General features: G+C 37.4%; 1 protein-coding gene and 1 pseudogene across 3 annotated transcripts; both read right to left on the bottom strand.

Annotated features, from left to right (window-relative positions):
- Positions 1-139: 139 nt before the first annotated feature.
- Positions 140-10,582, bottom strand: LOC311073784 (calcium-independent phospholipase A2-gamma-like; annotated as a pseudogene). Its single transcript, XR_014609537.1, has 10 exons — positions 10,471-10,582; positions 4,404-5,842; positions 3,329-3,478; positions 3,070-3,227; positions 2,752-2,844; positions 1,927-2,098; positions 1,780-1,837; positions 1,495-1,689; positions 1,221-1,416; positions 140-764 (listed from the first exon to the last, which is right to left on the bottom strand). The product of XR_014609537.1 is annotated as a calcium-independent phospholipase A2-gamma-like (transcript).
- Positions 10,583-10,748: 166 nt separating this feature from the next.
- LOC311073785 (uncharacterized protein) lies at positions 10,749-13,233 on the bottom strand. Of its 2 annotated transcripts, none has more exons than XM_084099742.1 (3): positions 12,784-13,233; positions 12,402-12,587; positions 10,749-12,214 (listed from the first exon to the last, which is right to left on the bottom strand). In XM_084099742.1, the coding sequence occupies exons 1-3, from the start codon at positions 12,898-12,900 to the stop codon at positions 12,023-12,025; spliced, it is 495 nt and encodes a 164-aa protein (XP_083955868.1). In that variant the 5' UTR covers positions 12,901-13,233; the 3' UTR covers positions 10,749-12,022. The 2 variants fall into 2 exon arrangements, with proteins under 2 accessions (XP_083955868.1, XP_083955867.1); XM_084099741.1 differs by having other exon boundaries at positions 12,778-13,226.
- Between the last annotated feature and the right edge of the window lie 1,279 nt (positions 13,234-14,512).

The raw sequence follows: 14,512 nt of genomic DNA, 5'->3' as shown, positions 1-14,512 counted from the left end.
TAAAATGTCCCATTATTTCTATAGTCTTAACTTTATGGGTAAAGCATTAACAGCACCTGAATGATTAATTATACTTTCCACTATTTGTTATGTGCTGTCATCTTATTGAAATATAAAATAAACAAAGTAGTGTGCCCTTCAGTTTGATCAAAGAAAAGTGCATTTTTTATTTAATTACATAAACCTCTGAAAAATTAAAAACAGAAATAAAGAAATAAATACATAAGTCTTTAAATATTGACATTCATACAGAATTTACATTTACATATGCAATCTGCTTTCATGGCAGAGGTTCTCAGTACATTCATTCTAACACGGCTGTGTACACGGCTGCATATTTGGACATGAAATACTGATTTGATTTGTAACTTCTCTAACAATGATTTGTAACTTGTCAAAATAAAACATGGCCCTTCAGAATAAAATTTGTGATGCACATGTAAGTAGTTTTAAATTTTAATACATTCAGCTGATTACTGGTCAGCACTGAGTAAAGTCCACTCAAGCCCAGCGCTGCTGCAGCTCCCACGCTTTCCCACCGATCCAGTCCCGTGTTTTCCATATTGCTGTGCGCTCTGCCATCAGCACATCACACAGACGTTCCAGTTTGGGTCGGTTCCGGTCCAAGTACAGCTGTGTGTCTTTCTGCAGCTGCTGAAGCACTTCAGGCCTGCTTTCATCCAGTGTCACGTTTGATCTCAGCATCGGGTTAAAGCGAAAATACACGTTCGGTGATAAGAGATCATCCAACAGAGTGTGAACTCCTAAACATGGCAATATGAACAAGATCAGCACCTCAATATATCCAAATGATTTTTTTAAAAGTGAAGGGCATTTGCAAGTGTGTACAAAAGAGCACCATGTTGACTGGCTAAATGTAAGTAGTCTGGAAAATATATATTTCTTAGCTTTATTTGTATAATTACAAATAATTATTCCAGGATTTAAATGTACATTTATTCAGTTAACAGATGCTTTTATCCAAATAAACTAAATAATTGTAAATTGTGTATTATGCACAATTAATGATTGAATATTAATTCTCTGTAGTATTAATAACTGTGAAAAATATCCTCATGGTGGTACTCCACACAAAAGAGAACTTTTTAAAGTATTAAATAATTGTAAATTGTGTATTTAGCACAAATAATAAGTGTAAAATTATTGTATGTAATATTAATAACTGTACAATTATTCAATGATAGTGGTACCAGACTCACCCTCTGTATCAGTGGCACTGCAGATCAGGTTGCTGATTTTGGCTCTCAGACTAGTGGAGGTTGCAGGCCCTCTTCTAGCGTTGTCATAGCGTCCCGTTCCCAGTGACAGCACACACTGGAAGTGCTGATTGGGCCACAGTAATCGGCTTTCATGGACGGCCAGAGCACAGGGGTTATTGAGGATAAGACCACCATCCTGGAGAAAACAAATGGGAAAAGGTCTGGATACAAGTATATTTTGGTCCTGAAATTGACTAAAATTGACTGTTCTGACCTGGTGTATGTCACCGTGGAGAGGGAACTCCTGGAAATATCCCGGAGCAGCAGATGAGGCGCGGACAGCCTGCCATAGCCGGTACCCTGATCCTCCGGAATAGCGGCTCAATCTTCCTGGAGCATGGTTATAGTTGCGGAAGATAAATGCTTTCGGACTTTTCCCCCAGTTCACTACGGCACTTACAGCAGACACCTGTGTAAGAAGAGATCTGCAGTCAGGAGATCATGAAAATCTGGATTTTAAAAGTAAGTTTGAAAAAGACAGACGGTATTTTGGATGCACCTTTGGGCTCAGCTCATCTCTTGCTGTTTTAATTAAAATCTTCTCCCCCATCTTCTCCCTATGTTGAACATATGGGAATAGTTAAGAAAGCATTGCAGGCATTAATATAGTATAGTTTTCTACTTCCACTGAGTGTTTAAATCCAACCTTAAAATCTTCTCCCATGTTTCTGTGTTGTAGTAGGAGTGTGTCCAGCCCATCTTCACTGTACCAACCAGGGGGTTTTGTCGAAAAACGTCTGTCCCAAAACGATGATACATCTCTTCACATTCATCTAAAGAGATATGAGCTAGACCCAACAAGAAAGCCAAAACTGCTCCTGTACATCAAACACAGAGATAAAAAAGATATGGTAATAATATTGCCATGTAATAATACACATAATTACAGAGTATAGTCAGTATTTACTTTATATGTACACTGCTGGTCAAATGTTTGAGGTCAGTAAGCCTCTTGTGCTCACCAAGGCTGCATTTATTTAATCAAAAATATGTCCATATGTCACAATATTAGTATTTAAAATAACAATTTTTTTATTTGAATATATTTTATAATGTAATTTATTCCTGTGAGTATTCAAAACTGAGTTTTCAGCATCATTACTCCAGTCTTCAGTGTCATATGATCCTTCAGAAATCATTCCAATATGATGATTTGATGCTCAAGAAACATTTCTGATTTTTATCAATGTTTAAAAAAAAGTTGTTCTGCTTAATATTTTAATGGAAACCGTGATACATTTTTTTTTCAAGACTCTGAGGAAGTTTAAAAAACAAGCATTAATTTGAAAAATAAATCTTTTGTAACATTATAAATGTATTTACTGTCACTTTTGATCAGTTTAATGTTGAATAAAAGTCCTTGTCCTTGCTGAATAAAAGTATTAATTAAAAAAAATAAAAAACATTTTGATTGGTGGTGTAAATATGTTCTGTGTTACTTTGAGAATAAAGGCTTGTCGTGCATTTTTACCTGTGCTGACTCCACATATAGTCAAAAAGTTGATACACTCGCTTTCCTGTTTGAGCCTCCAGCTGTTTTAGCACTTGTAGTGGAACTAACCCTCTGTAATGCAAGAAGCAGTTGTAAGTAAAAGCCATCTTGGCATAAACACATTTCTCTATACGAGTGACAAAAATAATTGCCATTAATAATTGTTATATTCCATAAAATTGCAAACAGATGTTATTATCTCTAAAAAGCTTTTTTGGAAGACACATTGGATCATATTTATCTAGTTTTACAGGCAAAAAACTGTAGAGCATGTTGACTAAATGTGGTGTTTCCTACTTGGTTCCTCCTCCATCAATGGAAAGCACTCTGACCCCACAACCTTTGACTGGATCCACATAGCCAATCAGAGCAAGAGTCTCCCTAATGGCTTCTTGAAGTTTTTCATCCATCCAAAAGATCCGGCGTCGTCTAAGGAGATGCAGTGCTGTTTTTTCCTAGATTTCATCAAAGAAATGAATTGAAAAATCTAAATTTCTACAGTTACATATAGTGTTCTATCTTTGGTTTTAATGGATTTGAGTCTTGTATTGTATACCTGCCACACCACAGCCTTGCATGCTGGGTGCTGAATGAGGTGAGTGTTCAGTTCCTCCACACAAGAAGTGATGGATGACGGTACACTAGCCTCTTCCAGTCTGTTCAGTAGAAATCTTGTCATCTCATCTGCCTTCCTCCTCCTAAAAACCTAGAAAACAGCTTTCCTGCTATATTCAATCCATTTCATTGACTAGATACAGTGTAGAAAACAAAAGCTGTCAGGATACACTAAATAAACATGTAGTATGTTTACTTTAAAATAATTTTCACTCAGAAATTGCAAGTAAATTTCTGAAATTATTACAAAGAAACAGCAAGTAACACATTGAAGTAAACATGACATTTTAAAAGACTGAAATAGTATTTTCTTGTAAAACATACTTTTATTATGTCTTTTTTATTTACAACTTTGAAAAAAACATTTTGACAAATGCAAAGGGATGCACCGATATTAAAATTTATATGATTTGATAGGCTGAAAATTATTTCATGTCATTGCTGATACCTGATAATAAAACGATATATAGCATTTTTCATAATTTAGAGATTAGCTACAATTATATTTAACAGTGTTATTAAATTATTAATGTTTTTAAAGATTTAAATGAGAGTTAGTTAGTTAGTTTTTTTTAAATAGAAAAAATCAGCATGAACAATTTAATTTCTAATATTGACCAATAGTTTAAAAATCTCTAATATCTTTTTTTATTATTATTTTTTCTTCTTCTTTTCTTTATTAATTATTATTATTATTATTATTATTTTATTATTATTATTATTATAATTGTTTTTTTTTTTGTATTATTGGTAAAGAGACATCTGTAAGATTGTAAAAAATTGTTTTAAATTGTCTTCCAATAAAACTTACTTGACAAAAAAAAATCTCTAATATCAGCAGATAACTGATATGGCATGTATCCTGCATCCATGGCATATAGACGACTGAAAAAACTACAACAGTAGTCCTATATGTCTTCACACAAAGCCAAAGAACATATGAAACTCATATGAGTCCCAGATGCTTGAGTACAGGTGTTTGATTAAATTATGATTTCTGGTCCTGCAAGACTCACCATTTTATCCAGCATTTCCTCTGGGCTCCTTGTTACAGTTGTATGGTCACTACGCCTGCTAGAGCCCATTCCCAGGTAGCTGCCCACAAATCCAGGTAAAGTTGAGGGTTTCAACAGGCACTCAAAGAAGGGCACTGGTTTTTCCTGGCTCACCATGTCCTCAGATGAACCTCTGTAACGTTCTTCTGTGTGTAGCTCTCTACCCACCTCCTCATTCTCTGAAGCTGCAGATCCGTTGAAGTACCGATTAATGTGGTTGGCCATGTAAGTGTAATTTTCCCCAAAGCGTGTGGCGAGGCTGCTCATGTGGAACAAGCCCGGGGATTTAGGCTGAAGAAGTGAAGTAGGGTCTTTAGTTTTGTTTAGAGGGTCCAGTGAGACTGAAGTCTTTGACAACTGATGATCAACACGTGGTGATTCCTCAACAGTATCTGCTACTTTTGCCCCAAAGTATCGATTGATGTGACTGGCAAAATGAAGGTATCCTTCTTCACAGGAACTAGATACATTCTTATCAATCTCTGGTCTTGTACCCAAACTAATGTTTTGCTGTGTTTGCTCATTTTCCCAACAAGGAACACTTTTGTTACCCATAACTCTTCGCTTTCTGCTTCTAGACCTTCTGAAGCCATCATCTGGTGATACCTCCACATGGATTTGCTCAGCTGGATTTCGAGAGAATACAGAGTTAATGTGATTGGCCACATAGTTGTAAGTCTCCCCAAATCTGTTTGCCAAGGAGCTGATGTGGAACAGCTGTAGTCCAGGATAGGCTGAGGTCAAGGGTTGATCTGAGGATGTTTGATGGACCTGCTCAATAGAAGGCGTCCCCATAAATGTTCTGGACTCTCCAGAGCGTCTCTCTCTCTGAACTCGTCTCTGAGTTCTGGTAAATGGTTCCTGCACTGAAGATATCAACTCAATGTGCCCATAATCTATCACAGAGACCCGTTTCTGCTTAAAGTACAAGTTAATGTGTTGGGAGAGACGATTAAAAGACTCTCCTAATCTCAGTCCAAGTAAATGCAGCCGAAAAGTAGCCCGGCTGTTCTGATAAACTCCAATGGGTGCTTCTGCTTTGAATGTCTCTCTACTGGAGGTTGAGTATAAATGGTACATCCCAATCCATTCTCATATTTCATATTACGGCTAACTGCTCCAAAAAGTCTCTTAGTTTTTATTGATCTATGTGATTTGAGAGGAATTCTCCTTGCTGACTGAGGTGAGGAGCCGATACTCCTGACAAGGTGAGACACATTACTGATGTTTGTGAGGAGATACTTCATCTTGCACAGTTACCAGAGCTGCCTTGACCCCAGGTAAGTGACCTATGTTTTGTCAAGGTACCAACCCATCAATGAAGTGCCTACAGTGTCCAAGCAGATGATCTGAATGAGGACCGGATGAGCTTTGGCAACAGAATCAGAATCATGGAACGTCTGGAATGAAATATAATAAAGTTATTGTAATAACTATAATATGTATGGTATGTACACGGGGGACAGGACTGTAAAATAAAGCGCTACCAAAACTGCATATACATATTTCATGGGTATGTGTGTTCAAGTGTGTTTTTGTTTCACATTATCACTGAGGGCGAAGTTACTTCAAAGACTCAATAAATCCATAAATCTCTCACCTTGAATTTACTCTGGTATGTCAGATATGACAGGAAGGTGTGCATGTAACACAAAAACTGCTAAAAAATATGTATAGTAAAAACACAAGCACATTGAATTGAGTGCAAACACTGAAATAATTGAGGTAATTTATTTAAATTTTTACTGTATCATTTTAAATATTAATACTTACCATTTTAAATATGACTCATGTTAATCATTTTCTTAGATGGCCATCCAAGCAAACAAACAGCATGTAATGACTTACTAATTGATAATGTAGCTATTAAAATTACCAACTCACAATGTCGTCAGTACGATCTTCTAAGGTTATAAAGGGTACATCTGGTTTGAATGATATCTCCATCAATGGTCTGGTTAACCCTATCTCTGATCATAAGCTTATTACACTTGATTTTCCATTAATTTCTCCAACTAAATGTATTGACAATATAACCATCTCTTATCGTAAGATCATTGTTATTAATGCTAATACGTTTGCTGCATCTATTGCTTCGTCTGCTATTTCTGATGTTTTTAATTTCACCATGTCCATCTAAGATATTTGATATCGTGATATGTACCATTCTGCTATCGCTGATGTTTTAGATGAGCATGTTCCAATTAGGACTAGGTCTGTTCCCCGTCCCACTCCTCGCCGTGGTTTAATGCTGAGCTACATGCTATGAAAACAAGAGGCAGTCAACTTGAATGCCTCTTTAGGAAGACTATGGTTAATAAAGGCCTTCTGAAGCGAAGCGATGTGTTTGTGTAAGAAAAATATCCATATTTAAAACTTTGTAAAGTAAAATAACTAGCCCCAGGTGAAAAAGACATACTGTTAAATGTATTAAAAATGCATTATAGTATATTTGTATTGTACTAAAAACATACTCGAGTACATTTTAATGCATTTAATAGTACGTCTTTTTCACCTGGGGTTTCCGGCCAAACGAACATACGGATTCCACTTACGCCTAAAGCGCAACTTACGCAACTTGTGATGCCAGAAGTAGCGTAGTGCGTCATGGCGTAAATATCAGCAGTACGTCGCATTACTCGCATAAGCTGCGCTTTACACTTAAGTGGAAGCTAGTTATTTTAGTTGATAAAGTTTTAAATATGGATATTTTTCTTACATAAACGCATCGCTTCACTTGAGAAGGCCTTTATTAACCCCCCAGTACGGTGGCCGAGAGAGCTCAACGCGCTGCAACTGAAGAAAACACACGCAAATAGAAAAAACACCTGCAAATTAAGAAAACATCTTTCTATTTGCGTGTGTTTTCTTCAGTTGCAGCGCGTTGAGCTCTCTCGGCCACCGTACTGGGGGGTTAATAAAGGCCTTCTCAAGTGAAGCGATGCGTTTATGTAAGAAAAATATCCACGTTGAGCTCTCTCTGGATATTTTTCTTACATAAACGCATCGCTTCACTTGAGAAGGCCTTTATTAACCCCCCAGTACGGTGGCCGAGAGAGCTCAACGCGCTGCAACTGAAGAAAACACACGCAAATAGAAAAAACACCTGCAAATTAAGAAAACATCTTCATCAGTTTCACAACACATGTGTGCTCCAAATACTCACAACACAACCAAATACAGAAACGCGCTGCAAAAGTTCACAACACAAACAAATACAGAAACGCGCTGCAAATAGGACAGAACACAACGGAAATGTTTCCGGGGAACCCAATAAGTGACGGACGGACGGCTGGGACGTGCTTATTGCTCGTGAGCTTTACCAGAGCCCGTCTACGGAGAGCCTTGGCACTCCCTATTCAGCCCCATTGTATTGATTTTGGTTGCAGTTCCATTAGAATTCCACTGGGGGTGATCGCGAGCGAGTGCAGACTGAATGGGAGTCAATGGGGCTATACGGCTAAATGTGTCTCTTTCACCCGATTGCCGTTGAGAAATCTCAGATTTTATTGTAGGTTTTGCAAGTTCAACATGGGTTATAGGTCGAAAGTTGAATGAACGAGTACTTATTTCTTTTCGATTTCTTACAGGTTGAGTTGTTGTTGCCCATAACACGCTAGCATTCTGCTAATGACGTCAGCATTCTGACGTCATTGACATTTTAAAAGACTTTTTAAACCAAATAAGTGACTCTAAAAAATCTAACACCCAGCAATGTGTAATTTCTTTGCATCTCCTTTCGAATACAACATTCAAATTACTAGACAAAAAATTATATCCTGACAAAAGTGGATTTTGTGGGTTTTTCGCCATAGACCTCCATTCATTCTGCACTCGCTCGCGAGCGCCCCCGCATGGATAGAGACGTGTTACTGCAACCAATCCAGAACCCGGAAGTAAGCAGAGAGTGCCAATTCTCTTCCTATTAGACATTCTCTGGCTTTACCTATGCCCTACTCTCTTAAAAGGGCAGACGGCAGAGCCCTTGAATTGGGCACTTTGGAGGGAGCGGGGCACTTGTGTGCCATTATGTGGATGAAGGGAGCAACGAAAGACAACGTAATTTCCTCATTATTTTCACCTGGGATGTTCCCATGACAACGCAGCGCGTGTCCATCAGCTGAATAGCTGTTCTTACCAGGCAGAAATATAGTATTATTGCTGTTAACATAACTGTTGCAAATAAATATACATTTTATACAACAAAGTTTTTAAAATATGCGTTATATCTGTGTGTGAGTGTCTCAACTTTAAAACTTGCCGTCTCATATTTGGACCCTAGCTGCATTCTAACATTTCTTATGAAACTTATTTTAACATAACATGACAAAATGTGTACAATGTAACTGATGTATAGATTAATGTCTTTCTCTCATGTTCTTTTTCTCTCTTTTTTTATTTATTTATTTATTTATTTTAGTCTTCAGCTCATTGTTCTTTTTGGTATTCTTATGACATTGAACATATTGTAAATACATTTTGTATATTGTATACAAAGTTGTATGTCATAAACGTGTCATCTCTGTATGTTTTGCAAAAAAATTAAATAATAATAAAAGTAGACAGCTGTAAGCACTTCCCAGCCGGGTCCGTCACTTATTGGGTTCCCCGGAAACATTTCCGTTGTGTTCTGTCCTATTTGCAGCGCGTTTCTGTATTTGTTTGTGTTGTGAACTTTTGCAGCGCGTTTCTGTATTTGGTTGTGTTGTGAGTATTTGGAGCACACATGTGTTGTGAAACTGATGAAGATGTTTTCTTAATTTGCAGGTGTTTTTCTATTTGCATGTGTTTTCTTCAGTTGCAGCGCGTTGAGCTCTCTCGGCCACCGTACCCCAGAGCTGTGTGGAGCACTTTTATGATGGATGGATGCACTTTTATGGACTTCAAAACAGAAATGGCCATTCACTGCCATTATAAAGCTTGGAAGAGCCAGGCCATTTTTTTTTTATTATATATAACTCCGCCTGTATTCGTGTGAAAGAAGAATGTGCATATACACCTAAGATGACTTGAGGGTGAGTAAATCATGGGCTAATTTTCCTTTTTGGGTGAACTATCCCTGAAGCCTTTAATTCAAAAACCTCTTAAGGGGTTTTTGCAGAGTGAATGTTATACACAAGCAATTCTGTGAATAAGAACAGGCTAACTATAATCAGAACTGTGAAATAGGACACCAAAGTGTCAACTGTATAGGTGAGAGCAGCAGCTCATTTAGTACTTCCATGAACCTCCAGTACATATTTATCTGTCACGTGACAGACAGAAGAGAACTGCCACTTGTCTTTGTTGTGATCTGAGGACTGGCACAGGCCTTTGCGTCACGATGTGTACATTCAGTTCCACATGTCAATTTCCACGTGCTTAGACTTGGTCACACGGAATCAACAAGTCCTCTATTTAAAATGAAAGGCAGTCACCAATAGACCAAACGACTGCATTCTCTTTTGTAATTTGTTTCATCGCGTAAAACATTAAGAGTTTGTTAATGTTTTGTGACAAGGCTGACCTTTATGTATATTATAAATAACTGAGAATTGAAATGCTACACAAAATTTTGCATCTATTCCCAGACCTATATTCATAAATTAGAACTGCACTAATAGTGAAATGAGGAACATTTTCATAATAAATAATATTAAGAAGCAATACATATTTGAATGGGTAACACTTTAAAAGGTTTCATTTGTTAACATTACTTAACTACACAAACAATGAACAATACTTTTACAGCATTTAATAAAATTTTAGTTAATGTTTTAACATTTAATAATACATTTAAGATGCATTGTGAACCAGCATGAACTGAAATGGTTATTATTATGACTATTCTGTAAATTAAAGGGGCTTCAATGTTTAAAATGTTCAACTTAAGCAATGATTATAACTAGTCATCATAAAAAAGCATTTTATATTCACCTAGACAGAAGGTCAAGTTAATTCCAAATCAACAAACCAGACTTAACCTTGAGGGTGACTTGTAGGTCTTGAAGCCCTAAACAAACTAAATGTATTTTGTCTTTTGTCTTACCTTTTGCTTTCTCCTCTTCTGCTGAACTTGACTTCAAGGAGAATAATAAATGCTCACTTTCCTTCCAAAACATATATTGCTTGGATTATTTCCTGTGGTGTTTACACTGATTTCTGTTGTGGGTTTTAATCCTGCCCTACTCAAACCCTATTGGTCGGTTTAAAGAAGTGCTGACCAAACCCCTGGCCATTCCTCATTAAAGCACAATCTGTCCTCCTGCATCCCAACACTTGATGACTAGTCAGGAGGTGTCTAAATTTAGAAAAAACACCATTAAAGTTGTTCCGAGTGTCAACACTCTGACTAATTTATTGTATATACAGATATCACATTGTTTTTTAAAGTTTAAAGATCTTAATAAAAGATAATTTGTTCTGAGTGCATATAGATATTACAGTTACATTCAGACTCTTTTAAATATTAGATGCAAAAAAGTAAGCTTTACAGTAACAAAACGTGTTAAAGGGATACTTCAGGATTTAGCATTAAGCTTTGTATTAGTAGAAAACCTGTAGTATTTTCGAATTACCGTGCTTTCCACCCTCATATCCCCCCGAGATGAGAGATTTATGTATTTTTTGTCTGGAAAAATTCCTCTGATGACGCAAAAATCGTCATTTTGCGTCATCGGAGGATTTTTTGGCCAGAGGCTAAAGACTACAGCCAGTAGTAGGGGCTGTCCCGCATGTTTTCAACCTGCCCATAGAGGGTGGGATCTCACTCACAGAATGCACACATAGTGTCAGCCATCTTTTTTTGGAAGCTAAGCTAGCAGGCTCTTGTTCTGTGGAGAAAGCTGAGTAGTAGGGGTTACCATCCTCTTTTTCCCGGACAGGTCCGGCCGTCGAGATCGTCCAAAATATCCGGGATTCGGCTTTTGCTTTCTGCAGTCGCCATTCATTGTTTACATGCACACCTTTTGTTTCAATCTAACTGAATTCATTCCGATTGGTGAATCTGAATGTAAAGTTTACATGAACGCTAAACAAGTGGTCGGTTGATGTGCGTTTTAACATTGCTAAGAAAATTCCCGCTCCTCCGTGAGAGATACGAGACCGGTGCGTCTCACAGGTGCCGCTCATCAGTAATCACGCCACCGGCCTTGCGCCGTTCTCCCACGGCCCTCAGCCTCGTCCTGCTCGCCACAGTAAACATAATGAATGGCGACTGTAGAACGCAAAAGCCGAATCCCGGACATTTTGGGCGATCTCGAAATCCCGGGCAGACTCGTCACGGAGACTCACTAGTAGCCTAGCCTTTTTGTTTAACTGCGCTCTCTTACCGGTAGGCATGGCTTGAGAGTGGCCTCCTAGGGCAGCGAAGCAAGTGCATTCTGGGAGTTGTTGTCTTTCATCCACATAAGCCAAAAATACATTTTCTGGCTTTTCTCAGTCTAGAAAGCTCCAAATTCAAAAATAAGTTCACATTTCTTCTACATAAATGACCCATTTTAAATACACATTCATCTTTCCAGAGGTGAAGTATCCCTTTAATGATACATCCATTGGCATGATATTATAGCATGGAGTCCATTTTTAAAGTGCTCTGACCCTTATGTCTCTTTTTTAACACAGCGTCCAGTGATGCAGCCCTCTCTGCCGGTCCACTTCAGTCTGTTTCTTGCAAACATCACGTAGGCGCGATCCATTACAGGCCTGATCAGTGGGAGAGAGATGAACCATCCAAGCCAACCCAAACCCACCGCACTGTACATGACTGTAAATGCTGGCACACCACGATGAATCTGCCCTCAGGAGAAACAGTAGCATTGAGGGATAATAATCACATATTTGATCAGGTATTATGACATGTATTGAAATTAAACACCATACAAATATCTGAATACTTCAAAATACTTGCATAAAAAAACTTTTGAAACACAATGCTATTGAGATTTTTCACATGATAAAAGAGGAAAACTGATCACTCACCTTGTTATTCGTATCAATCACTGTCATTTCCTCCATTGCAATCTCATAACTGACTCCATATTTTGTCCCGTCATATTCTGGCAGTGAAATGTCCACAAAATCTACTTTTTCTGCTCTGTTTCTCTGAAGAAACTGAAGAAAGCTAATTTCTTTAACACATATTGGGCATTCTCCATCATATAGTACCTATGACACAAAATTAACATGATTATTAGCCTAATACACATGCTTGCTTCGTGATGTCTGGATGGGCAGATCTCTAGGTGTTGGTATATTCATTCATTCACGACTAGAACGCGCAGTGACAAGAAATATGTGAGCATGACCAGCAGTAAACTAAGGTCATTGCTAAACTATAGTAAGTGAGTCTTCTCACCCTTACACTGCCAGATGATCCTCGTCCTCTCTCGAGAGAGCAGAGCAGTCGCTGTGAACTAACGACACTCGTCCTGGAGCCCACAAAACGTAAAGCTCCAACCAAAGCCATCCTGACAGCCATTTCAGTCTTATAAATGGATTTGAGTGACAGAACGCACCATTTAAAATCCCTTCATGCACTTTATGATTTGACCTGTCCGGGATCCGATGGCTGTTAGCCGATTCGCTAAGAACTTAACTTACACAACACATACAAGTAACGCGATATTACGATTTTTTTTATATATTTTTTACCAAGTATTTGTAAGCATGTGTTGCTGGAGATAATTTAACATTCTTCGCTACGTAAAAGTAATTGTGGATATTTGATATTCCATATTCAACAAACGCCAGTGCACACGTGAGATAATCACAAACAACATCTGCTCCTTGCTGATATTCCAAACTAAAAGTCCCTCACACACACTGTACAAATCTAAAACTAAATTTCAGACATTTATACACCAAGACTAAAATGAACCTATGACCTTATCTCACAATTAATAAAATATTTTAAACATTTACGGGCGATTTCCCAGACAGGGTTTAAATAAAGACAGGAGCAGGCATTCATTTAGAATAGTTGTTTATGTCTTAATGGCTTTCTAAAACTGATTAATAAAATCTTAAAATTGTTTGGAATTGAGAAGCTAATCTAAGGAAAACAATGGCAGCAGAAAAAATTATTCAATAAAAAAAAAAACAAAGAAAAACTGCACACATCAGCCGATGAATGAAAAAGAATGCCTGGAAATCTATTTGTAATTAACAATGCCAGAATAATACAACAACTTCAGGCAAGACTGAATCATCAGCTTATTACCAAGCTGTTTTGAGAAATCTGTGGTGGACATTACAATAGTTATTCAATACAGTGTTGTGGAAGAATATAAAAATAAACCTTAAAGGAGAAGTTCACTTTTAAAATGAAAATTCTGTCATCATATAATCACCCTCATGTTGTTTCAAACCTGTATGAATTTCTTTCTTCTGCTGAACAGAAAGGAAGATATTTAGAAGAATGTCAGTAACCAGGCAGTTTTTGGGTCCCATTGACTTCCATAGTAGGAAAAAAATATACTATGGAAGTCAATGGGACCCAAAAACTGTCTGGTTACTGACATTCTTCTAAATATCTTCCTTTCTGTTCAGCAGAAGAAAGAAATTCATACAGGTTTGAAACAACATGAGGGTGATTATATGATGACAGAATTTTCATTTTAAAAGTGAACTTGTCCTTTAAAAAATAAAAAAGCTGCTGACACCAGAAGAGAGGTTTAAGACTGGCAGTCCTGCAAATAAAGGTACAGGCCAATTGAATGAATTACTCAGATGTATAATTGAAAGCCAGCAACCTTTGAAGAACATAACAGATGACCATGATGTAATGGAGGAAGACTTCGAGCTACTCCAGGGCTAAACTGAGACTTAAATCAACCAGGAAGCAGGTTTAACTTCAGATTAACACACACTATGTATATGTATATATAAAAATATTGATCTTCACTCACATAGTCCAAGAAATCCATGCATCTTCTTTAATCACAGTATAATAAACTGATTTCCAGGAGAAAGACAAGAGCTACTCCAGAACTTTTTCTTTAATCACAGCAAAGATCCATCCTCAGAGATAGGAGCTAGTTCATACCTTTACTCAATGCAAATAATGATTTGTGCTTCTCTGGAGAAATTCA

Source organism: Abramis brama (genome assembly GCF_963993115.1).
Source record: "Abramis brama genome assembly, chromosome: 22".
NCBI classification, from domain to species: Eukaryota; Metazoa; Chordata; class Actinopteri; order Cypriniformes; family Leuciscidae; genus Abramis; species Abramis brama.
This window is presented reverse-complemented; position numbering and strand designations above follow the sequence as displayed.

What these genes read in the sequence shown, in the direction of transcription:
- LOC311073785 (XM_084099741.1), bottom strand. Translation starts at nt 12,900, where the DNA reads ATGGCTGTCAGGATGGCTTTGGTTGGAGCTTTACGTTTTGTGGGCTCC. An exon ending in GATCATCTGGCAGTGTAAGG is followed by an intron (nt 12,588 to 12,777) that starts GTGAGAAGACTC and finishes TTTGTGTCATAG; the next exon opens with GTACTATATGATGGAGAATG. An exon ending in TGATTGATACGAATAACAAG is followed by an intron (nt 12,215 to 12,401) that starts GTGAGTGATCAG and finishes TCCTGAGGGCAG; the next exon opens with ATTCATCGTGGTGTGCCAGC.